The sequence below is a fragment of the Kwoniella dendrophila genome, chromosome 6, assembly GCF_036810415.1.
Source record: "Kwoniella dendrophila CBS 6074 chromosome 6, complete sequence".
Classification (NCBI taxonomy): Eukaryota; Fungi; Basidiomycota; class Tremellomycetes; order Tremellales; family Cryptococcaceae; genus Kwoniella; species Kwoniella dendrophila.
This window is the reverse complement of record NC_089481.1, coordinates 771,562-796,919: the sequence shown is the minus strand read 5'-3', so window position 1 is coordinate 796,919 and position 25,358 is coordinate 771,562. Positions and strand designations below refer to the sequence as shown.

Sequence of the window (25,358 nt, the reverse complement as noted above, 5' to 3'; positions counted from 1 at the left end):
AAAAAAAAGAAAGAGTGCTTGTTTTGTGATTGAATTTTGTATGTTGTTTTGTTTCGCCTTGTGGCGATTAGATCAGATACAATGAGTTTTGAGATTTACCAACCATGTAATCTATAACTTGTATCTGTTGTATCTCTTCTTCTAGCTAATTCTCTTCTTCTTTCTCTTTCTTTATGTAATTCATCACCTTCAGTTGATCTTCTCATCATTGCTGGAGCTCCTAAATTTGATGGTGATTCAGATCTTGCAATATTATTAATGATATTTCCATTCACAGTTGTGTTTCCATTTCCATCATTATTTGATAAATTTGTTGAACTTGAATTTCTATTCAATGTTTGCTGTTCAACTTGATTAGATATTCTGACTTGAGCTTGTCCTTTTTGAGGTTGTGCAGCTTGAGCAGTTAAAGCTTTAGTCAAAGGTCTTAGGAAATTCCCACCACCTAGAATATTAGGTGTAGTTCTCCTTCTTGTTGTATCTAATGATGGAGGTTGAGGTATGGTTGGTGGTGAAGGTATAGTTGTAATTGCTCCTGTATGTGAAGAAGGTTGCGACGTATTTGGACTAGCTCTTGCAGGATGCGATGAAGTTCTTTCCATAGTTTCTCCTCCTCCACCTCTTGAATATTGAGTCAAATTGACAGCTGAATGTACAGTAGTTAATCTAGATGTATGTGTTGAAGGAGGTGGTCTAATTAAACCAAGTGCGCGAGGTCCACCGCCAGACGATTTCTCTCGCTCAAGTACCACATCTATCAGAGAACAATGGGTAAGACGAGGCCCCTCTGAACTGAGAGTGTGTAGTAGGGATAAAGCCCGCGTATGTGATCAATAAACAACTTACTGCGACGAAGAGATTCACTCATTTCAGCCATTATAATATTTCTCCTTTTTGTGGTTGGAGACATAGGTTGTACATAACCGTATTCATTCATCCTTGGGAAGGCAGGCAAAGCTTTAGTAGGTTGAGGTTGGGGTCGAGGCTGCTGCTTTTGTTGTATTTGTTGGGTTACTTGATTTTGAGGTGAGATTTGAGGTTGAGCTTTAGTTTGAGTATGAGTTTTAGCATCTCTCTTAGCTGCAAGTGCGGCAAGTTTTTGCTTTGTTTGCGTTGTATTCAAATAATCAGCGTCTGCATCACTCTCTTCTTCGGATGAAGATTCCATTTCTACTGTAGCTTTTGCTTTTTCTTGACTATTACTACTCTTTTGAGGTTTTTTCTGTTTCTCTTTAACAGCATTCAAAGCGTGAGGTGGGATCGTAACGCTAACACCCGTTTGTACAGGCATAGCTACAACTGATTTACTTCGTAACAGAGATGGTCCAGGTGCAGGTGAGGATGCCAAAGAAGGTAATTGTCCGTGGGTGGGCGAAGGCCGTATCGTAGGTCCATCAAGTGAAGTCTATGAAAGCAGTACAACTTAGCAAAGATACTCGAAGGCGATGTGATAAGATAAGCTACTTACGAGGTTAACCATACTTGCACCTCTTTGTAAAGCAGAAGCTAATAAACCCTGGTTGTGACTAATGTTCTTTGTACCGAATATTTGTTGTTTCGCAAACATCTCTCTTTGTCTTTGAGCTTCCAATTGAGCCTCAATTTTTTCTCTTTCGACTTTAGCCTTTAGTCTTTCTTTTTTAGACATTTTAATTAAAGGTGTAGGTGCTGGAGCAGGTGGTGCATCCTTATGCTGATGAGTTTGTCCATGTTGAGAAGGTTTTCTAGTCAATAAAGTTAATAAATCTGGTTGATGGTCATCTGAAGTTGTTCTTCCCATTCTAGGTCTTGAGGATGATCTTCTTCTATTTAACGATGGTCTACTACTACTACTACTCTTGTTATCTCTCTCTTTCTCTTTTTGTAATTCCTTCTCGTGCGTTATTTCCGCCGTGGTAGATTGAGGAGCATGATCAAGTTTTCCATTTTGTTCCTCGACCTTTTTATCATCTTTTGGTGAATCATCCTCATCACTCCAATTCTCATCACCATCTTCATCACCTAAATCTTCTTCTTCATCTTCCCAACCACTTTCTTCATTATCTTTTGTTTTTTCACCATTTAAAGCTGAATGTTGTTCTGCCATACGTCTCTTTTCAGCTTGAAATTTACCTTTCATAGTTGATAATGATACATGTCTTTTTTGATGTGGTGGATGAGGATGAGGATGAGGATGAACGTGAGTTGAGTGATTTTCTGAGGGCTTGCCTTTACCCATAATCAAGCCTGTTGATGAATCCCCTGAACTTCTTCTTCTACCATGTTTGTGATTAGGTGATAATGTTATGGAGGGAGAAACTACTTTGGCAGTGCTGGTGCTGTGACCAGGTATCTGAGCAAGGGTAGATACATCAGGAGAAGTATGATTAGGATGTGATGAATCTGATCCACTATATCTACCAGGCGAAGATTGTACGAAAAATTTACTGCTTTTCTTTTTGGGTGAATTTCCTGATTTATTCTTGGAGTATGAAGATCTTCTTGATGGTGTAGGTGTGCTTATTGGTTTTGATAAACCGGAACCCAAAGCCGAATTTGAAGTGGAAGAAACTCTCTGATTCAATTTATCTTTTTCAGCTTTAGTAGCTTTCTCTTCACCTATTATATCTTCTTTCAATGGAGGTGGGATTGTTGTATTTGAAGATAATAATCCTGAATTATTCATTGATCCACCTAAACTACCTACTCTACTTGGAACAGGAGTAGGTTCAACCAATCTGATTTCAACATTCGCAACAGGTGTATCAGGTACAGATATTATAGGTGGTGATAATTGTCCAATTGGTGAAGGTGAAGGTAAATGCCTTTTAGCATCTTCTACCCAATCTTTAAAGTTATTTTCATCCTTTTCTAATAATAACTTCAGAGCTCCACCAAAAGTCAGTTTCTCTGAACTTCTAGTACGATGTAAAAAAGGTGGCGGTGCTGAGTCTATAGGTGTATGGATCGATGCTGTAGATGCTGTGGTTGCTTGGGATGACATTGATAATCTTCTTGTTGCGTCTTGATTAGACCGACGTGGCTGACCCCAATGTCTATTTGTGTAAAGCTATGATCAGCTGACGTCTTCTAGTACTGATCAACAGCTGATTTTATGGTCACTCACCTCCATGCTAGATTTTCCAGCCTTTCTCCATCTTTAACTAAATCAGCTGCTCTTGTGATGACTACTCCCAGCAATTCAACATCAGTTGGCGGTTCAAGCATTTCATGTAAAGTAACCATAATCACTCACCATTCCATATTTCCCCAGCATTGTTATCGTCCCCTGGCTCACCTACAGCCAATTCATCACCTAGAGCTAAAGCGGGAGGAGCTAACGAGAGAAGCGGTATAGCAGGTTTAGTTGACCTTATAGAACATGATGGTGAAGGTAATGGTACGTCCATCATGGTGTTTGTGTTATTTGATTTATATAATGGATTGTTGAACTGTTTTGAGTTGTGGTTAATCGGTATTTGTTCTCTGTCTTGAACGAGGAGACAAGACTACAAATCATAATCTAACACCATTGTAGTCGTAAAAGAAGACAAGTTCAGAAACGATTGAAGGGTAGAAGAATAGATAGATTGCGATATTACACGATAGGGGGGGTCGGAAGTGGGGTAAAGTCTAGATTATCACAATAGACTTTAAGAATGTGATGGCAAAAAAACTGTTTGTTTTAGATATGTGGGCGAACCGGCGGCAACACCTGATTGAGACCTCTATCTTTCTAGTCTATTATTTGTTAATATGTTACCAGCTTAATTCCGATCAATTGGTGAAAAAGACCTCTTATTTCAGAGTAAGCCGTTCGATGTATCAAGAGAGGTTATCGATTCTTCCTTTTCCTTTGGTATTGTGGGGAATCGTATTGACTAAAAGTGAAGTGAAAATAGGTGTAGCTGTTCTAGGATAGGTAATTGTGAGCCGTGTGATGATGGGTGTAAAGAATCAAGTGTACTTGTATCCGCTTTTTGATGATCTATATGTTCTATTCAAAGTCTGGAATTGATGTCTATCTTCAAAGGATGTTTATTGATTTGGACTAAAACAAGTGAAAAATTTGATGATTGTAACTTTGAAGAAGAGGATCCCGCGCGGGGGTTTTTGTGGGGTCCTTGATCGTTCCAATATACTGTATCAGATGTCGACTATGACGGAGTCAAAGGATGTTGTTGATGGTAAAGGATGACAACGAATGGGTTGTTGAAAGTGGGGTTGAAGGATGGTGCGATAACTAATGTAAGGTTACTAAAACTCGTGTTTTGATGGATATTACAATATAATGATTTGATTTATTCCGTATTCTTTCCGGTTAACAGAGTACTTATCCCTTTTTATTTTGAATTCTCCTCCCTTGCTCGAACTTGCTTGTTACAAAACGCTGTACTATAGTCGATAGTCTATGAAGAACCAAGATTATGATTTGATGCTATCCATATCAATGATAAAACAGTTGCTGGTATGATATTCAACGTGCTTAAGCAAATGAAATTGGAAAATGAAAAATCGTTAATCAAATCAATCGTATGGAAAAACGAGAACCCGGTTCATGTATTGTTTAACCTTACTGGTAGGTTACCTTTCAATGATGCTCTATCTGCTATTTCTGTACCTTATGCCCGTAAAGCGGGATTTGATACCTCAAAGCTCATAGCTACCTTATGTTAGGTAAACCGGATTTACTTCTTTGTTGCCTTTTTCCTTAATTTTTTACATGGTACCTGTCAATCATATATGCTGCAGTAGTAGCGGGTTTATAGCATCAAACCAGCATACAGTGAATTTATTTATTTATTCAGGGCTTGAAAGCTATACCTGTAGAAGTAAGTTTCCATTGCCGCCTTTACTTGTTGTTTGCCCCGCATGTTTTTAACCTTAGTGAAAACTGTTTAAAGAATTATCTTAATATGGTGAAGAAACGCGCCATCGGCCGGACAGTCGGAAAACTACTTACAGTGAGTACTACGTATCGGGCCGAAAATGACCATTTTAATATTGCAATCAACTCACATGACATAGCATAGCATAGCCTACTATTGTAGTCCAAAATGACTATATATGGTAAGATATCTTTTGGCTAATACCCCTTTCAGCGTAACCAAAATAGTCTAAACATGAAATACTTTTGGGGTTGGAGTCAGTCATTTACTTCGATATAGCCTAAAATTCCATGGAGCCGAATGGGGCAAACATCATTCATATTTCTTGGTATGATGCTATCGTTTGTTGATAAAAGCGTTCATTTGGTAGATGGAGCCCAGCGTCAAATCAGATATGATGACTCCGTTAAATCAATTGCAACCATGCTGACGATCTCATGACTTTGCCTAATTACTATATTTTGAATCCGCTCAATTACGATGTCAATGACCTTTGCTTCCTCTCGTTGGACTCTAAAAGGACGCAAACTCTACAATTTGTATCTTGGAGTTGGCCGTCTTGCAAGAATAAGTTATGGGGAAGAATAAAGGATATTTCAGATCATCTGATCTCATCTATATACTATATATCTCCAAATTGTTAAGATATTACTGACTAGTCTGTTTTGTATCGTTTATTCACCTTTCACCTTATTTCGAATCTCGGTTTTTTTCTCTTAAATCCGAATGATCTTTAGTGTTAGATTGAAATTGGAAACCATCCAATAATTCACCTATAATCCAACAACTTATTCCGAATAATGTCAATCCAGCTAACCATAAATAGATGTGAACTTGCTTTGCTAAAAATTCTAATTGATATCCAATACTTAACCATAGTGCTTGACCAACTATCCATAAACTGATGAGAGCTATTGTTTTATTTCTAGTAAAGTGAAGTCGAGGTATTATAAGTGGAAGAAAAGGTAAGAACCACATAAAATACTAGTTTTAGAAAAAAAAGATAAAAGTATAATATTAGTCAATCTATACGATATACTGAAACAAACTTTGAAATAGCAATTGAGAAGCTGAGGAATGTGATCGAAAATGATTGTGGTCTTGTTTCTAACTCACTTGTGAAGTACAAACTTTATTGAAAATCACAAATACAGCAGTTTGGATAAACATTGTAAATTCTATTCCTGTTATAGGTTGTAAGATGAACCCAACTAGCAGAACCAAAGTATTTTGAGGTAAAAATGAAGTCAATGGGTGACGTAGTATATTTTCTATAGTTCTAGGTATGAAAACAGCCGATGAGGTTACATCAGAAGGGAATAAAGATAAATATATTGGATGAAAGTATGGCGAGAAATTATGTCGATGATCTAATCTCGTTAGGTGATATAGAAATGTATGTTGTATAAATGGTTGTCCCCATCTGATTTATCAACAAATCAGCATTAAAGAAATAAACAAAATTGAGGGAACAGAAGTAATGAGGAATCGATTCTCTGACTGTAAGCGTTTCATACTCACATTGACCATAATAGACCATTAACCAGAAGAAGAGTCAAAGCGGTAACGAAACCGAATTTCCATATTCTTTTACCGAACCAGCTATTATCGTTTGATTCGATCTTGGATGTTGAAGATCTAGATAAGAAACTCCAAATAGCTGGAACATAAATTATAGGATAAATTTTATAACTTATTGATAAACCTAAACAAAAAGCTGCTAAATTAAAATGATTTTTCTTTAAATTATATAAAATCAAAATTGATAATAAACAAATTATAGATTCAGGTGAACCTCTGGTGTTTATATTTAAAACAAAAGGTTGTATAGTCCATATACCATGAATTAATAGTTTATTCTTTTGTTCAGATAGATCCAATAATAATATTGATATTATCAACGAAACTAAAACTAATATTAATTTACCTAATAGAGGATTGATTAAACATGGTGAAATTAATAATGAAAGTAAAGGTGTATATCGATATGTTGATCTCTCGTAAGGGCTAAATAGATGGTTTGAAGTTAGCATTTTCAATACGGTGTAATAGTGTGAATGTTGCTACTTCCAATTGCTGCTATTGTAGGTGGTTTAGATGCACGATGTAGCAGGATAGAGGCGAGATTGAATAAACTCACTCTCCTATTTTCAGCCTCGAATACTGTGTCAACCATCCTCTAGCTATATTACCTTCTCCTTCATTCGGGTTGAATATCAATCTAGTACCATCACTTATGACTCTCCAATCTACATCCGTATATTTCAAACCGCCGTATCTTTCAGGATGAGAATCAACATGTTGAGCGTAAATTAATAGTCCAATTTGTGTACCTGCTGATAATGCAAGTACATGCCAAGTTTTGACTTTGACATATTTAGACAGCCCTGCTTGATGAGTTGTTGAGGACTTCACAGATCTCATATTATATGTCTACCATTGTCGATCGTTTGCGCTTGTATAGTTGAAAAGGTTTAATAACTAAATTCATATGAACACCTCTAATCCTTCATGCTGATGATGGAAACCCGGTATTTATGGGGTCTCCAAAAACATTTCGCGGCGACCGATTTAGAATATGTGAAAAGTACCCATGAGGCAACAACGTGGACCGCTTATATATGCTCCGCTCTCTATTAGTTTGTTTATGTCACGTATGCCCCTTAAACACGGCTCTTTGACGCGTTTCATATGAAAATAAACCCTTTGATAAAGTAGGTTTTAGCGCAAAAGAAATTTAAAGTGGTCTGTGCGTGACTGATCTTTTTCCTTGATTATGCAACTACCCTCGCCCTGTTCAATTCAACTTGTTTATATCACCTTGGCAACCATTTTGAGTGTGTGTTTCATAGATGATAGATAATCGATAATAGAACGTCATGCATGCACTGTTCTCATACGAAAAGTTCTCGATCTTCGTTTCATTTCGCATAAACTTCCATCTACAGTAAACTCTCACGCAAAGCATTCCTTTTTTGTTTGATTCACACCTTTCATTTAAGAATCCACTTTCCTCCATCATAGCCTTTTTACTTCACTTTCTCTTTCACTTCTTATTATATCTCCATCTGGTTTTCACTGATCTTTTTCATTTTCTTGGATTTATCTCATTTATCTAACTTGCTATTCTACGTTCATTACTCCTTACGAGCACAACAACGATTTAACATCGATTCTCAAGTCAATTTTCAACGTCAAACTGAACGTCTCATTGAAGCTATAATAGTAAAGATAACAAAACAAACAAATACAACAAAGTTTAGTCTTTTGATAACGACTATTCTTGTCCAAAACATCCATCTCAAACAGCTTCTTGGAATCAACAAGTTAGTTATACAATACACAATGATTGCTATCGCTTCTCTAATCAACATTCTTCCTACTCTCGCTTTACTTGGTGCTGCTTTAAGTGGTGTAGAACAAGTACCAGTGAGTACTCATTCCTGAAGTTTTGAACATATTCTGCATTGCAGATAATTTCCCTTCCTACCTTGATTGTTACTGTCTTAATCTATTGATGTGAATACTGCTCCAACGTAAAACAACTTGAATGCCAAGAAGTCAATGCGTCTGGCTTGATTATCCTTTCATTCTTCAGACAGTCTTGGCACTCGTTGGAAATTACCACTAATCATTCTTCTACTTATCCTTTATAGACCGCGTTAGCTCACGGACCAGCTGCAAGATCACCTAAAGATGTTTACCATAGACACCTTGCTTCAAGACAAAAAGTTGCTGATGTAGTATCTAGAAGAAGTACTACACCTGCTAAAAAAGGATTAATCAGAAGACAAGCTGACGGTAAGAAATGTAGAGTTAGAGGTGAATCATACACTGCTCCTGCCGCAGCTTCAAGTTCAGCTGTAACAGCAACTTCATCAAGTGCAGTAGCAGCTGCACCAACGGATGCAGCTATCAACGCTATCGTAACCGACGCATCATCATCATCAGCGGATCAACAACAAACTTCTTCTTCCGCTGCACCAGCAGAGACTTCTTCAGCAGCTGTAACTTATTCAGGTGCAGTATCAGGCGGTTCAACCAACGTAGGATCTAAATTAGGTATCGCTTGGCCAAATGGTGATTGGGCAACTGAAGGTCAACCAGATTACGTAGGAAACTATATTGGAAATAAAGCTTCTTGGTATTATACTTGGTCACCTTTCACTGTAGGTTCAGCAGATAAAGTTGGTTTAGAAGCTGTTCCTATGTTATGGGGTCCGAAACATGTCGGTGACTGGTACGCTCAACAAGGCAGTTGGCCATCAACCGTCAAGAACGTCTTATTCTTCAATGTGAGTGGATTTCGGGCTGATATTGATAATGATATTATATAACTTGGAATGTATTATGCTGATAATCATGTCGCTCGTGCTATAGGAACCAAATCAAAAAGGTCAATGTGATGTAGCTGCTGCCGATGCAGTAGGTTACTGGATCAACGATTTCTTACCTATGAGAGCTAAAGGTATCAGACTCGGTGCTGCTGCTCCAACCAATGCTCCAGATGGTTTGGTTTGGGTCCAAGACTTCATCAAAGCTTGTGTCGATCAAGGACATTCTAAAGCCGATTGTACTCCTGAGTAAGTGATTACAACATCTACTTTAACGGGATACCTTGTTCATGCGTCTAATTACCCACGATTGTATTCAGTTTCTACCCTATTCACTACTACGACACCAGTGTTGCAAGATTCCAACAATACGTTACTGATTACCACAATGCTGTTGGTGGTAATATCTGGGTAACCGAATACGCTTGTCAAGATTACAATGGTGGTGCCCAATGCTCACCTCAAGACAGTGAGTGACGATGTACTTCTTCATTCCTTGGGTACTAGACTAATAGGATATTATTTTCTCTCTTCCAGCTTGGAACTTCCACACTCAAATGGCAGGTTGGTTCGAACAACAATCTTACATTGAAAGATTCTCTCCTTTCGGTAAGTTCCCTCGAAGCGAATCCAGTAGATCTGAGCGTTAGAAGCTAATCATTGAGTTTATCGTATGTTCAATAGGTGTAATGAAGGACATGCAAGGTGTTAACCAAGATAATGCTTTAATGAACCCTGACGGAAGTATCACTTCTCTTGGTGGATGGGTAAGTTGGGTGTTCTTCGATATATAACTAATGTTGTATGACTGCCTTTGAAACTTGATCATAGTACATCACCTCTGCTTAATCCTGGAGAGCTTGTATGGACCTCATTCGGTAACGGAATAGAGCATAGAGGAACCTAAAAACCGAATATCAAAAACCAGAAAAACAAATCAATAAAGTGTTACCCGTCTTCCTAGAATTTCGAATGTTTATATACCCCATTTTTCCCCCTTTTGATACCAACGATGCTTGATGCTTGGTATGATCTTAACGATTTATGATTTCTTTTATGTTTATAAACATGTTGACTTGATGTGAATATGCAAATTTCAGTATAACGAACAATGCTTTCTATGATTTGACCATTAGCACGAACAGAAGGATAATTCAGTAAAGCAGCTCGGTATATATATATGTATATATACCCCTGCACATATGTGTGTTCAGCTGAAAAGACTGCGTTTCACACCTATCCAGTTACAAGTTGTTTGGAAATCGCAGTATCAGGTGAAATTTGGAAAGAGAGCTGCGACGAGTGCTCATCCTTCACATCAGGTTCCGTCATACAAATCTCAACTTGTTGAATGATAGGATGAGAGATATGGTGTATGGTCGTATGCATGTATAATAGCAAAGCTATTTTCCAGTAATCTTTCCTCTTTGATTTAGATACACCACTGTTTCGAGATTGTGGAAATCGTTATGTAGTGTTATTTAGTAGTAACTTCTAATATCGTTTCACTCGCAACATCGTTAACGACTGATATAATAAATTTCTTGGCTATACTATATTCATGCTAATTTTCATCTACTACTTGTACTTTATTACGAAAGATATTCACTACTTCCACAACTATATCGACAGAAGCCCATTTTTAATTGATGATGTAAAATGCAAAATGTTAAAATGTTGAATGCTGATTAAACTTTGAATGGTTAAGTTATTATATTTACCCTGAAAATCAAATCAGAAATTGAAAAAGGTATTTTTGGACGCGAATGGTAATACCTTACTGAAATTAATGAATTGCGGTGAGAGTCAGTGGAGGTGGACTTTGCGCTTAAACCTCCTACTGTATAGACTAAAAAGCAGTGATCATAGCTTTCAAAATTGAATCTGTTTCATCCCTTCATTTTCTAGCATACCTCAATCGTGTCAATCTCAATAACATTCTTTTAGTAGTGATCACTCACTCTCCTTCCTTCAAACAAATTATACGATCTTTTTCACATCTGCAAATATACAGTAAGTAGAAATACTACCACCTACAACCCACCATTGTATTTCCCACACAAACGTATACTAATAGAATTAGTTGAATCCAATACTTTTACATAGACTGTAGATATTATCAACAACCAAACAATATACATATATACATATATTCAATATGAAATTCATCATTCCAGCTACTATCGGATTCACAGTCCTTTCAACTTTAGTTTCATCTGCACCTTCTACAGATAATTTCAAACCAATTTTAAGAGATAATTTACCTGTAGCAAGAAATGTAGTAGGTGTTTATCAAAGACAAACCACTACAACTGGTGATGAATCAAGTACAGGAGATGCTACAAATTCAGGTGATTCAAGTACATCAAGTGATGAATCAGATGAAAGTGGAAGTGATACTGCAACAGCTACAGCAGCAGCTGAAACTACGGCTTCATACACTTATAATGGTTCTGGTGGAAGTGAAGCTGCAGGTGCTGGACCAGCGTAAGTTGATTTGGTTCCTTTATCTAATTATAAACCACTTTTTCTGTTTTCATCTTTGGATAAACTCTAATCTCTCTTTTATGAAATCATATTCCCTCGAGGTTATATACTAACTGATATTCTCATCTCATGATTATAGTTTAACAGCAACAGAATCAGGTAGTACACCAGCAGCCAACGATTTAACTTCAGCTACAGCCCCTAATGCAGAAGCTACATCAGCTGATCCAAACGCAACACCTTCTTCTGCACCTTCAGCATCAGCGACTTCAGCTTCATCATCACACTCAGGTTTAACAAATTATAATACGACCACAAGAAGTCAAAGTCAAAGTTTAGTAGGTACAAGTGCTGCTCAAACTGTAAGTCCTTTATTCATGTATTTGTTTGGTAATGTTTCATTCTTCTTCCCTTTCCTCAAATTCTTACCTCTTCTCCAACTAATTCACGTTGATCGAACGCTAATCTTATATACTATATGTAACTTATATAGAGTGGCGCAAAAACTTCCTCGGCAAGTTCAGCAGGTCAACAAACTATAATGCCAAATTTATCACCTTTATCATTGATCACCGTCGTTTTAGCTGGTGGTTTAGGTGTAATCAGAGTTCTTGCTTAGAAAGTAGTCTCGTTCACTACTCAGACGTTGTACATATCTCCCTTCCTGATGGACTTTTCCAAACCCTTCTGTAAAGAGCCTTTCTGAGAAAGGTCTTTCAGGTCACCTTTTTATCATTTATACGGATTGTGTCCTTACCTATTATGCATCTTTTGTATCCTGTCTTTACCGATCTTGTAATGGTTATAGCACAACTGATTTAGTGTGAGAACTGCATTCTACTGTATATATTATATTTGATCATTAGAGTGTTGGTATCAATTGAATGTGCAAGCCAGCCTGGCAGGTTGTAATCTCACAACCAGGTGTAAATTGGGCTTTACAGCAGTGTTCAAAGCGACACTAAACTGTACGACACCTATACCGAGCTCTTGTCGAACGTTGAACTGAGAGCTGCACGCTGAAGTACTCCCACCCGAAGCTGCTACTAGTGATGCGTTGCATGTACCAAAAGAAGACGTTGACGATAATGATGGTTTGGAAGCTGATTGTGAAGCTATATTCCTTGCACTAGACGAAATAGCGGTATCTGATGATATCACTAGTGAGACGGATGAAGTCGGTATTACAGTGTTTGAGCTACTATTTGAGGCAGATGACGGCAGACTGAAAGTTCGAACTATATTTACAAGAGGAATTTTTGTAAGCAATGCCACCACTCAATTCTTGGTTGGCTGTAAAAGTTAACCCGGTAGATGATTTTGTAGGAGTTAAAACTGTGTACTTACGGTGTTATAGATTCAGTTCTTGGATTTGAAGAGAATGCCATTACGGCTGAAGGGGTTTGAGGATTATTGGTCTTTTATCCTAATTTGTTTGAGTTGACGCATAACTGAAGATACTTACAAGGAGAAACTACATTTGACTTGGTATTCTGACTTACAGTTATTTTGGTTGAAGTCTCTGGATCAACTAAAAAGAAGAATGCATCGTTGAACTTAATCTTAATGATTACGATAAAGATGGATCGGAATTGGATTAAATAAGAAATATCATTATTAGTTTCACCAACTTTTATATGCTGTCCATAAGCCATTTGACCACACGAATCTGTTATTTGGAATTATCAAGTTTTCATTACATTTTTGATTCCACTCTTTCCATTAAGATGAATTTGATGATGATGGTATTGAATTTATAGTTTTAATGTCAAAATAAAAACTTATAAAAATCAGCTTCCAAAAAGCTCCAATCAATCAATCATGCTGGAATCTAATCTTTCTTGTCAAGATTGAATGTTGGAATTCACTATAACCACCAGCTAATACATTACCTATATTTCCATCATTTCTCTCTACAATATTCTTAGCATATACACTTAAATCAAGTAAGTATTACGACCGACACAATTTTGATAATCTGAAAAATGATGATTCAAAATATTTATAAGCCTTCCTAACTCTCTAAACTGTTTAATGTCTTTTAGAATGATTTTATATTTTGCGTATTGACTAGAATAGATGTAGATCTGGTTTAATGGACAAAAATAAATGTCAAATAGTGGACTATTGATCGCCCTTTGATATTTAAAGATACGCTAACAGTTTTACTTTGTGATTAGTTTGATTCTAAAATAAATCTCAGCACCTAATGTACTTGTATTCGTAATCTCAAAAAATTATCGAAAAAGAAAGAGAGAATGAATATCATTTCAAGTGTAATAATAAATACGCTTCTTCAAGGAAAACACACGCGACGTTCCGACGTGAATGTGCAGTAGAGGGGAGAAAAATGACTTTCTTGCTCTCATGAATGGTTGATGATATGATGAAGAGGGTGATTTGCATTTGACGTATAAATAGCATGATATCAGATACCTCTGTACTTTCCTTTTAAATCTCATATTGCATCAACAGTCAACAGTGAATCCAAGCGTATTATCATTTCATTATCTCAGCTCGACATATTCACTAATTTAGACTTGAGTTAGAGTACCCGGAAGCAGTTAATTATGAGTCTACGGTTACGCTAGTAAAGTTGACTACCGGCGTTCCTGAATCAAAGGAGGCCTAAGCTCACTGATGTATACACGTATTATGATTACTAGATTATTATATTGATGAAATGAGAGATCGACATGACGTTATCAGTACGACGTACAGACACCTTTGTAATGGTAATGAGTGCGTACTACAACTTAAAACTTGTTCAGAATTACGAATCACGAATTGCTGGCATGCTTAAATTTTGATGAAAGGATCTTATCTGGCTCGAGAGGTATCACAAAAGACTATTGCCATTTTGCATGTATAATATAACAAGTATAATTGATTTATATTACTTTTCGATATTTGATATACACAATGAAGATTCTCTTTTCCTTGCAACCTTCACTCGTCTGGGCTGCCTCATCCCCTAAAATCTAGATGTAACAAGAAAAGATATAAAAGTCAAAGAAAACGGATTATATACAACGATTATGTACAATATGGAAAACAGAAAAAAAGGAAAATTATAACATGTATCTCATTGGGATCTAAATGAGAAGGAAGAAATCAACTAGGCACTGATTGACCTTGTTTGACTCATGAAGCGAAAAATGATGTAAATATTGTCCATGTGTATGAAAAGGGAAGAAAGAAAACAAGAAAAAAAGAAACGAGATAAAGAGTTATGAATGCGATAATTAAGCTGACATTCCAGGATAACCTATTCTAAGATCGTTTGGATTAGGCTGTCTTGAAACATTTTGATGTACATGTGGAAGTTGATGAGGTTGATCTGGATTAGCCCAATTACCTGGTATACCACCGTATGAATTTGGATTTTCCGCCGGATCAATAGGATGGTTTAACCATTGGTTTGGATTTGGTCCATTATTACCATTTCCATAAGGTGGGGACAGGTTTAGGTATGAATGGTTATTGGTAATTCCTGTTTTTTCATCTATAGGTGGATGTCCGGTTAGAGGTGTTTGTGATGAAATTGAATTTGAGTTTGACGTTGTTCTGTATGCAATTGGTGAATTTGATTGTTGTGATTGCGATGGCGTATGTGGATTATTAGGATGATATGCTGATGATGGTGCATAGGATGATGAATCTGAACTTCCGTGAGACACCAAATGTGGCGGTGCTGAACTAGATGTTGTGGATTGTCCGACTGACATTCCACTACCATAGTCATGTTTAACGTATTCATCTTCAGGCGTGGTTGAAGGTAACATAGGTTGTAAAGGTCCGGGAATACCATAATTTGTAGGTTGATATGCTTGAGGTGGTGGAGGTGGTGGCATTGGACTAGAAGGATATGGGAAACTTGCAGACTGCGTGAAGACAGCAGGGTCAGTCAAACCACAATAATCTACTTTGATTGGGTCTGTAGTTCCACTTACATATTTCCCTATAATCTTCTTCAAAGCCTGTGACAAAATTTCCCAAGGGAACACCTTGACATCCTTTTCGATATTTCTGGGTCGTGGATTAGGGAAGTTCATAATTAATCTGAAGAAATCTTCATTTCCAGGTTTACTTTTCGATATGGTGATTGGTCTAAATCCTTCAAGATTTCTTCTGATTCTATTCTTCTCTTCTACGGTAAATCTTGTCCCAACCAATGCTTCAAGGAGGTATATAGCATCCACTGAAGTGACGTAGCAGAGATTTTTATCTTCTCGGAATATACAAGAAATGATGATAGATTGCTGATATGCTGGGTATTCGGCTTGTGAGATAGGTTTGAAAGCCGCATGGATTGTAGTTCCTTCTTGTCGTCGCCAGAATTGGACTAATCTTCGTCTTGCGTGCCATTCTTCTTGCGTCCTGAGTATTGTAAAAAGATTATTTCAGTCAAAAATGCCCATAATTGATTGAACAAGCCAAAATAGCTTACCATCCTTTAGACATTGTCATCAAATCACCTGCCATCTCCAGACAGGCTTTTTGACCTGAATTTACGTATGGTGTAGGAGCTGGTAAACCTGGAGCCACCTGTGTCGAGCGCATAAGACTTGGTTGGAGGCCAGGAGTATAAGGCGGTGGTGCAGGATGAGGGATTGAAGCTATAGGTGTACTGGTAGAAGCATATGGACTATGTTGCCATGAAGCGACTGAATCGGAAACAGCTAAAATGAAAGCTAGGTAAGCACAAGCTATGATACGCTTATGGTATAGAAAGCAGACTTACATCTTCCGGAAGGACTTGGATGGTAAGTGGAAGGCATCGTAGCATATTGCTGAAGTTCTGGTGTGGTATAAGTAGCAGAGTTTGTCGAAATTACTCGTCTATGTATTTGATGAGGGGAAGGTCGAGAAGATTCAAGTGATTCTCCTCCTCTTTTAAGGGGATTACCTTTTGGAGTGAAGCATGATTAGTTAGCCAGTCTGATCAGGTTGATCAAAGTGAATAATTCTACTTACTTCTTGATCCTGTGCTGGTATACATAAATTCACCTAATGGAACTGTCTCTACAATAGCGAAATCGCCTGATAAAACTTGTACAGAAACATTAACCTTATTATTCCCATTACCTCCATAACCACCTTGAGTATTTGAACTTGCACCTGTACTTGAAAAACTAGGTACAGTAGCTGTCAATTGATAATATTGACTTTCTTGATTATTTACAGAAGAAGTATCTATAGTAGTTACAGCCGTTTGAACCGGATGTGTACCAAAAACAACTCTTAATGCTTTTGTAGGTTGAATGTTATTTGGTGAAGGGTGCGGTGAAGATGACGACCCATCTGGATTATTAATTGGTGGAGTGTTGCTAGAAGTGGAAGAAAGGTTTACATCCGCTTTTATAATGATTTGTGCACCTTGTGATCCTTCTCTAGGTCCCCAATCATAGACACTGACAGGTATTCTTAAGCTGGTATTACTTGAAGACCCAACTTGATTTATTAGGCCTGAAGAGGAAGAAGTACTGGCACTAGTAGTTGTATTGAAACTATCGTATGATTGATTGATATGAGGTGACATATATACTTTTGAAGGTAAATAAGAAGATGAACCAGCGTTAGAATTATACGACGTTGAAGTTGTTATATTGTTTGTTGCGGACGATACGGGATTAGATTCATGTGTTGAGAATGGTGATGATGGTGATGGAGGCATTCCGAATGGATCCATTGCTGTTGTTCTCGGTATATAGGGTGCTGCTCTGAATGTTGCAGATAAAGGAGTCGGAGGTTGATACAACCTAGGTTGAACCGCCGGATTATAATGAGCAGCGGATGAGGTGTGATACATGTCTATGATTTATAAAAAAAAAGGAAACAGTAAGCATTTTGTTAGACATCCACATTGTGATCCCACCAAAAGACGAGTAGATGCACAATTGGTAGGGGTACATACGCACGCGAAAGATGACGATGTAGGGGATGATGTGGATCAGGATGATGTAGGATGAGATTATGGGAGTTAAGAAGGGCGTTAAGCTATTCTAATTGATTCAAACTTACCTGCAAATACAATTATGTCCAGATTCAAAAAGCGATGAAGTCCAGTTCGATTCAATTCAATTCAATTGATAACAAGAGGCGGCGTCGTTGGTGTATTATGTAGTTGTATTTTGAGATAGATCCGAGACAACCGATATGCGATTGAGACAAATAGGAGTATTAAGTCGATGTCGGGGGTATATGTTGAAGGTGCAGGTAGTAACTAATTTCAATTGAATTAGCTAACTCTCCTCTTATTCAATTATTGATGACCAGCACAATGATGATGAAGAAGTTAATAAAAGGCGAAAATTGGTGTTATTAGCGGTCAGAGATTAAAGAAAGTATAATAGTTAAAGTAACACATATGGTAGAGAAAGAACTCGATTCCGATTCTATTAGAGACAAGTCTTTTCATGGGAATGAAGATAGGAAAAAAAGAGACCAAGAGAGTGAGTAACTTTGTGATGATTGACAACCGACAACCTTCATCATCAACTGCATTACTCGTACCAGTACAGTAGTTGAAGACTACTATAAATTACGCCTGTCAATCATTCAACCTTGAATCATCCGGACTAGGGCTCAAAAGTTAATAGGAACGCCGCTAAAATCTTTAAATACCCTGTCGACATTTTTGGCTTAAAAGCATGATCAAAGTCAAAAAGTAGCAAGGAAAGGAAAAAGGGAGAGAGAGAGAGGAATCAATTGTTCAAATACCCAAAGTTTACGTTTTAAACTATTAAGCTAATTGAGCGCATGTAGGAAAATTGAAGATGTCCTGTATGTAATGATGAGAAAAAATTGAATTGTAATCTAACTACTTTTCGAAAACGCCTCCTGACGCCACCAATAAGGCCCGGATCGGCAGATGATGGAATGGGAATGAGGGGGGGATGAGGGGTGGTGAATGCGCACAGCCATATTCAGGAGGTTGTAGGAATATTAGGGGAATCATCGTAATCATGGGCATACGAGGGCAAAAACCAGAAGTAAAAGGGAGAATGCTCGAATATCGCAGTAATAGCATAACGAAAAATGATGATTTCGCTGCCGTACTTTTCATTCGATATTCGACCTGTTGATCGGAGGCGGGGAATTTAAAATGACGGCAGAAAGGGGAACAGGGACCCGGATGTAGTAAAAAGACTAAAAAGCTGAGCAAGAAAAATAACCAAGTCCTCTATCCCTTCCACATTCATGCTTTACGAGAACCATCACACCTTAAAAAATCACTCACAAATACTCTAGTGATGTATCCGATTCTAAAACAATAGATTTCTGATTCTTGATTCGGCGAGGATAGGAGACGGTGGAAAAAAGCCAAATTAAAGTGTAGATGATGATGAAAGCAGATGGAAAATCAAGACGTGAAGGAGAAACGCGAAAACATATAATATCAGAAAGCAAAGACGCGTATATTAGTCATTCAGAACCGTTTCTCTGTCTTTTTCTGCAGCTATGAAAATCAAAACAACATTGTGAAAGCTTTGAAGAAGAATGAGGCGGGTAAGCGGTACTTGACAGTCACCAGAAAATATCTCCTTCTACATTCAACTGATTCCATCCATTATAACGACAAGCTCGTTTATTACAACTCTCGCCCCCACCAATTCGATATATCATTCTTATCCTGCCACGATAAATTCACACGTGAAAAAGTATAAATCATAAAAGAAGAGATGAAAGAGAAAAAAGTAACATGGTTAAAATCGATATCTCAGAGAAGGCACAATCGATATTACAGCAATTGAGGCTTGAAATGGAAGGGAGGCATGAATGGCAGAAAAGAGAGTTTGTATTTAAGCACACCCACGTCATGGGCTTTTTCCCTATTTGGACAGCTGCTGAACTGAGAAATGAGAGAAAAGAGTAAAAAAAATCAGGAAAATCGAATTTCAGCCACCATAACACGTTAGCAGCTATTTTTCAATCTCGTCATTCCGATGTGCCGTGCCGGAATGAGGTTGTCGAAATAACATAAAGCCCTTGTGCCCAGCATTGCGCCAAAATAGAAATTCCAACAAAAATAGACAACAAATTACCTTTCAGGGTTTACAGCAAAAAAACAGGATTTACAGTTTGAATGAGAAGGCTTGGCATATTGCAAAGGTAGGAAGAGAACGGAAACAGAAATGCGGTGGATATGCCGTATGATCGAGCATGGTAATATCAGGTAATATAAAATAGTGGGAATCGACGTTAAAAGAAAACAGAGGACGATCAAATTAAGGCTAAGAAAGTAAGACAAAGTAAACAAACATGTGTGAAACTTACTATAAATTTTGGTGGTAATCGGGTCATACATTGGTATGATAGGTGCAGTATAGATTCTGTCATCCTTGATTGAATGGAGAGTTACTGAATTGACGGCTGGGTTGACGGGATGTTTAGGTGAAGATATGGTATCGTAAGGAGGAGGGGATGTTGACATTTTGAATAGGTTTTTTTAATTGCGGATGCGCGTATAAGTGAAAGCTTATCGGCTTATACTTTTAATTAACCTGCTCTGATAACGTATGATTAGTAATATCAGCAATCAACCCTCCGGTGATTGAACCTGATGACCAGTTCATTATGATAATAATAATAAGGAAGAATGAGTGAGTTACATCTGGATAGGTTGTTAAGATCATTCTTACGTTCAAACGATATTCAGAATTTTCGCCTGTCCTATTCGTTCGCGATATGGTGAAGAACGTAGTCGATGATATTATATGGCGAAGTGAGAATGGATTACCTCTCCTAAAAATTATAGCTATGAATACGTTATTAGCTGAATCTAACAACCTATAATACGGAGATCATGAACAAGATCGATATACCCGTAAATCATACTGGAATGCCGAGATTACTTACCAATTCGAAGACACTGAGAACAGCTGTATCCGCTATAGATATCGAGTGTTCTCTAATGTCAGTTCGTGGGTAATTTTGCAGTGAAGGGGTGGCTGATTTCAGTATGAGTTGAGTATGGATGGAAAAACCATGTAAGTGTAAATTTTTGAATAGCAAGGAGAAGTGGAAATATCTGGCATATACCGTGCCATTGAAAGGATTTTCTTTACTTCATTCCTTCTCTTCCTCTCGTTACCTCCCCACCTTATGCTAGACCCTACAATCCACATTGTGAACGTGATGGTGGATGTGAAGATGATTGACGATAGTTGATTAAACTTGGTTGTTAAGTTGTATGAGGAACGATAATCAAGCTACGGTGTCCACCTTCAGGGCTATATGATCAGAAAGATACCAATATTGTGCTAGAATTCAGGTGTAAACAAAGTTTGATGTATCTCCCTGAGGTGAAGATTCTACCTTTCGAATGCCTGTGCTACATAAATTTCAGTTACTTGGTAGCGATGAATCAAATTAGATCTCAGCCTGTAGATGAGCAGAATAACAGATAAGCTGCAGAGTCAGATAGGGAACGGATAGGAAAGGGATAAGTTAACCTGATGAAGAAAAAGAAGATGTTATTGCTCAATTACATCTTACCTGTGTGTTAACCAGATATCTTTGCATACGAACAAAATCAACGCTTCATCACGCAAACAGTTTGAATCTGTAAGTACAAGTTGAGAGTAAGGAATATGCTTCTGATTCAAATTGCACTCGTGGGCGTCGAAAGGAGATTCACAAATGCTAACGGTATTGATTAAGTTTGAGTGTTTTATGGATTACAGCAACATACCTTTCGAAATCACTAATGAAGATCAGACCAAAGTAAGTGTTTCGAAATCTTCCGAAACAGCCTATGCATCAAACAGATCCACGTTGATCAGACAGTTACATCAAAACAATACCTTAGTACATCTCAACACAAGATCAGGGTTATATACATGTCTCATCTTATCTCATGAAAAGGATCTTCTCACGCTAGTTTACATGAGCGATGATGCGATGATCCAATTTCATCTTGGTCAGGGGTAAGAATGATAGGTTACAGGTGCGAATCAAATCAGGTCCAGGGTCATTGAATTATTATAGGGACCGTGCGTTGTATGGACAGATAAAATCGAAGCTTGAAGGATATAACAAGTCCTTTTAGCCGAACTTTGTTGCTTGCAATACAAGGAAGGAGATAGTTGTATAATTGATATTGGTTGTTGTGGTATTGAAGAAGAGATGTAGCTAGGTCATCAAACAATATCATTGTCGTTAATTAATTTATTGTCTACCAGATGTGCTCTGCTCTTTGTCATTTGACCAACCGGTCCGGATGGAAAACAGATCTACCTGATGTATCTTAATATTTTATAGATAAGATAAAAATTGGCAATTATCCTGAAGTTATGCCTTATTCCTCTAACTCCTCTCGATCATTCTGCCTTATTTCTCACGTGTAATGCCGTAATGATACAATGAGGATGCCTTATTCCAATCTGATGATATGAAATATATCTTTAATTATGCCTTATTGTAGATGTGGATTTGCCAAATATCATTTAGACGTTTGCCATCATATCTAAGGGGTACTATCTCGATTGGAATACATCAAATCAATTCATGCTTGAAAGCAATGTGAAATCAACATAAAACCCACCGAAAAACCTAAGCAAATCAAGGTATTAAATAGATTGGAATTTCAACGGTGCGACCCCATTGCAGCTGTGTATTCCTCACTTTGTAATATATCTTCACCACAATCACAGTCGAAAATTGTCAACAAAATTACAATGTCAAAACACAACCAACCTTCTGATTCCTCTCTAGCCGCGGAAGAAACACAGCTAGCTAGAGTATTTGAACAACTACAAATAGATGAAGAGAATATTAATGATACTGTTCCATCTACCAATTCAAGCTCTTTGCCTCGTATAGATGGTGGATGGGGTGCGTGGAGCTACCTCGCTACAGCTACAGCTTTAGAAGTAAGCTGTTCATTGATATGATTGAATTTCTGATCTTCCAACGCTGATTTAGCTGAACGCAAATTAGACTTTAGTGTGGGGTATGTAGTATCATCCTTCACGTTCACATAAAAAAAAAATCCACTGACGATCCAGCTATCAGGTTTCGCGAGTTCATATGGAGGTGAATAGATTACCAATTGAAATATTATAGACGATCTGTAATTGACTTAATCCATTAGTATACCTTGATCATTACTCGACTCTTTACCCTCATTCAACAACCCTTCTACCTGTTGTGGGAACGGTAGCTATGGTGAGTGAAACCCCTCTATTCGCCAAACATCCGTTGAGAGTGTCAAGCTTACTCATATCGGTTATTAGGGGTGCATGTACCTTCTCATGTCACCTTTATCGCTTTATCTTACCAAATATCCTACTCAAAGGAGGATCACAATGTGGTTGGGATTGATAATTATGTGTTCAAGTTTCATCGGAGCAGCATTTGCTAAATCTGTAAGCCAGTTCAAGAGCCTGGAGAGGATCTCTGCTGATGATTTGCCGCTTCATTCAGGCAGCCGGCTTGGTAGTCACTCAAGGTATTTTATACGGCATAGGAGGTAGTGGGTATTGTTCAAACTGTTTTCGAATGGAAGTAGTATTGTTAATGCCCAAATTTCCTTTTCTAGCTTTGTTGTATTGTCCAACCACGAATTATATGTGAGTAAGGAGCTTTCATTCCTTGCAAGGATGGTCGAACTGAATGGGGCGATTACAAACAGGTTTGAATGGTGGTCGAATCGCAGAGGATTGGCATCAGGGATAATGCTTTCTGGAACTGGTAAGTGATCTATACACTTCCTGCAATGATATGAGCTCATAAATAGATAATCACAACAGGAGCCGGCGGTCTGGTCATGCCCTTAATCTCCAATGCTTTACTGCAGAGATATGGGAAACGAACAACTCTCCTTTCTATCGTAAGTTGGTGCTAGCCTTGTCTACTCATGCGTCAACGCTAAAGGATTTATAGGGTATATCATTCACAATTCTGATAGCTATCCTGATACCGTTTATTCGACCCAGATTACCAATACCATCCAACTCTAATACGCACCGTCCAAAGGTTAATTGGAACTTTATGAGCAGATCAACTTTCTGGTTATTATGGTTGGGCGTTTTGTTCCAAGGTTTAGCTGCTTTTATGCCTGTAACCTATTTACCATGTACGTGCTCCATCCAACCTCGAACATCAAACACCTATATCTTCGTCTCGAGAGCTTCAGTGAATGATCAGCCGTACAAGTAAGAGAAATTTGAAACCTGATAATAGTGCTGATACAGGAAATTGGATTTTTTCGAAATAGCTTATGCAACGGCATTATCACTTTCACCAACGATAGGTACACTTACAATAGCTCTTATGAATTTAGCTAGAGTACCTGGCCAAGTAGTCATAGGTTATCTAGCGGATAAGATGTCACCTAGAAAGTTGATCCTTTTGATGGCTTTAGCATCTGGAATAAGTGTTTTTGCGGGTTGGGGAGCAGCTAAGAATGTGGGTGGTTTAGTTGGTTTTAGTTTGGCTTTTGGCGCTTTCGCTGGGAGGTAAGCAACATGTTTTACCATGTCAATATCTCAACTTCTAAAGCGAATAGGATTTAAGCTGACTTGATGAATGATCGTTTAATACGTATAAAGCTATACGGCATTGTTCTCCAGGTGAGTCATATAGCTGCTCTATAAGTTGGTTGGTATGGTTGATCGAACGAAACTGGGTTACGCAGATTCATAGCTATTCTAAATCGTATGTGACACCACTTTATCCAATCGATTCCGAACAGTACCATGGACTTCTACCCCTCGTCATTATATTAAGATAACATTGTCAACTAATTAGCCTTCTTCTTTGATTTTGCAGGAGACGATCCTCATCTTCCGGCTATTCTTTATTCCTTATTCTTCTTGGCCAGAGGTATAGGTTCAATCGCTTCCGGACCATTATCTTCAGCTTTGATGTCCCATACTTCTCTTAGTCATGCTAAAGGAGGATATGGTGTGGGTGAATTTGGTGTTTTGATTATTTGGACAGGTGTAGGTATGGTTATGAGTGGTGTTGGTGCTGGATATAAGAACTATAAGATCGATTAAGTCATTCGCGATATTTTCAGCTGATATTGCTATGACTTTATGTCTGTAAAAAGGAAAGGGTCATTAGTATATTCATTGATGGCTTGTTGGAGCATGTTTCTATGAACAAATATTTGTAGTGAAGAGATAAGTAATGGTCATTACACTTACTATGATGCAAATTTGCGAACTTCCATAGACTATAAATCAATACCATCTTTCTCTAAGCTTCTTCGCTTACACAATCTTGCCTTGGGAGCCAGATACCATCCCAACAACACCTCTAGCAGCTTTGCCACTACCTGAATTACGTGCTGCAAGGAGTGAAATTACTAAACATGCTCCTACGAAAGCGGTGCTATATGGAGACAATGATAGTCAATATACAGATATCAGGGAATATTCACTCAAGTAAAGATGCATGTAGATTATTCTTTAGATGTTGAGCCTGTACTCACAACCTGTAAAATGTTGTCCTGGATAATTGACGTTCTTCTTCTGACGTTCTCGAAGAAGCGAAGATAGCTAAAGTGAAAAGGAATGAACCATAAGTACAGTACGGAAAAACGATAATTATCGATATAAAAGGTTATATGCACTCACATCTGAGATTCGGCAGAGCCATTGTTCTTGTGCAGGTTAAAGCTAAGCGTAAGGTATTGAATATATATATATATATATAT

At 37.8% G+C, this 25,358-nt stretch overlaps 8 protein-coding genes across 8 annotated transcripts; 3 read left to right on the top strand and 5 right to left on the bottom strand.

The window, feature by feature from the left end:
• Positions 1–95: 95 nt before the first annotated feature.
• On the bottom strand, positions 96–3,392 carry L201_004857 (uncharacterized protein; the record flags this gene model as incomplete). Its single annotated transcript, XM_066220594.1, has 5 exons — positions 96–754; positions 847–1,405; positions 1,469–3,035; positions 3,107–3,167; positions 3,236–3,392. The coding sequence occupies 5 exons, from the start codon at positions 3,390–3,392 to the stop codon at positions 96–98; spliced, it is 3,003 nt and encodes a 1,000-aa protein (XP_066076691.1).
• A 2,166-nt stretch (positions 3,393–5,558) lies between these two features.
• On the bottom strand, positions 5,559–7,292 carry L201_004856 (uncharacterized protein; the record flags this gene model as incomplete). Its single annotated transcript, XM_066220593.1, has 4 exons — positions 5,559–5,852; positions 5,985–6,291; positions 6,390–6,875; positions 7,009–7,292. 4 exons carry the CDS (start codon positions 7,290–7,292, stop codon positions 5,559–5,561), a joined length of 1,371 nt encoding a protein of 456 aa, XP_066076690.1.
• Positions 7,293–8,213: 921 nt separating this feature from the next.
• On the top strand, positions 8,214–10,051 carry L201_004855 (uncharacterized protein; the record flags this gene model as incomplete). Its single annotated transcript, XM_066220592.1, has 7 exons — positions 8,214–8,297; positions 8,525–9,163; positions 9,249–9,451; positions 9,523–9,671; positions 9,740–9,811; positions 9,887–9,969; positions 10,034–10,051. 7 exons carry the CDS (start codon positions 8,214–8,216, stop codon positions 10,049–10,051), a joined length of 1,248 nt encoding a protein of 415 aa, XP_066076689.1.
• Positions 10,052–11,360: 1,309 nt separating this feature from the next.
• Positions 11,361–12,308, top strand: L201_004854 (uncharacterized protein; the record flags this gene model as incomplete). The annotated part of the gene is made up of 3 exons (XM_066220591.1): positions 11,361–11,689; positions 11,829–12,051; positions 12,183–12,308. The coding sequence occupies 3 exons, from the start codon at positions 11,361–11,363 to the stop codon at positions 12,306–12,308; spliced, it is 678 nt and encodes a 225-aa protein (XP_066076688.1).
• Positions 12,309–12,565: 257 nt separating this feature from the next.
• L201_004853 (uncharacterized protein) lies at positions 12,566–13,344 on the bottom strand (the record flags this gene model as incomplete). Its single annotated transcript, XM_066220590.1, has 3 exons — positions 12,566–12,914; positions 13,037–13,107; positions 13,192–13,344. 3 exons carry the CDS (start codon positions 13,342–13,344, stop codon positions 12,566–12,568), a joined length of 573 nt encoding a protein of 190 aa, XP_066076687.1.
• Positions 13,345–14,934: 1,590 nt separating this feature from the next.
• On the bottom strand, positions 14,935–17,501 carry L201_004852 (uncharacterized protein; the record flags this gene model as incomplete). Its single annotated transcript, XM_066220589.1, has 5 exons — positions 14,935–15,573; positions 15,643–16,069; positions 16,140–16,371; positions 16,434–16,598; positions 16,667–17,501. 5 exons carry the CDS (start codon positions 17,499–17,501, stop codon positions 14,935–14,937), a joined length of 2,298 nt encoding a protein of 765 aa, XP_066076686.1.
• Positions 17,502–22,371: 4,870 nt separating this feature from the next.
• L201_004851 (uncharacterized protein) lies at positions 22,372–24,696 on the top strand (the record flags this gene model as incomplete). Its single annotated transcript, XM_066220588.1, has 14 exons — positions 22,372–22,566; positions 22,634–22,646; positions 22,709–22,729; positions 22,788–22,861; positions 22,930–23,061; positions 23,120–23,168; positions 23,235–23,265; positions 23,328–23,386; positions 23,446–23,525; positions 23,579–23,771; positions 23,913–24,153; positions 24,247–24,267; positions 24,333–24,352; positions 24,467–24,696. The coding sequence occupies 14 exons, from the start codon at positions 22,372–22,374 to the stop codon at positions 24,694–24,696; spliced, it is 1,359 nt and encodes a 452-aa protein (XP_066076685.1).
• A 216-nt stretch (positions 24,697–24,912) lies between these two features.
• Positions 24,913–25,300, bottom strand: L201_004850 (uncharacterized protein; the record flags this gene model as incomplete). The annotated part of the gene is made up of 3 exons (XM_066220587.1): positions 24,913–25,033; positions 25,134–25,200; positions 25,279–25,300. 3 exons carry the CDS (start codon positions 25,298–25,300, stop codon positions 24,913–24,915), a joined length of 210 nt encoding a protein of 69 aa, XP_066076684.1.
• Positions 25,301–25,358: the final 58 nt, after the last annotated feature.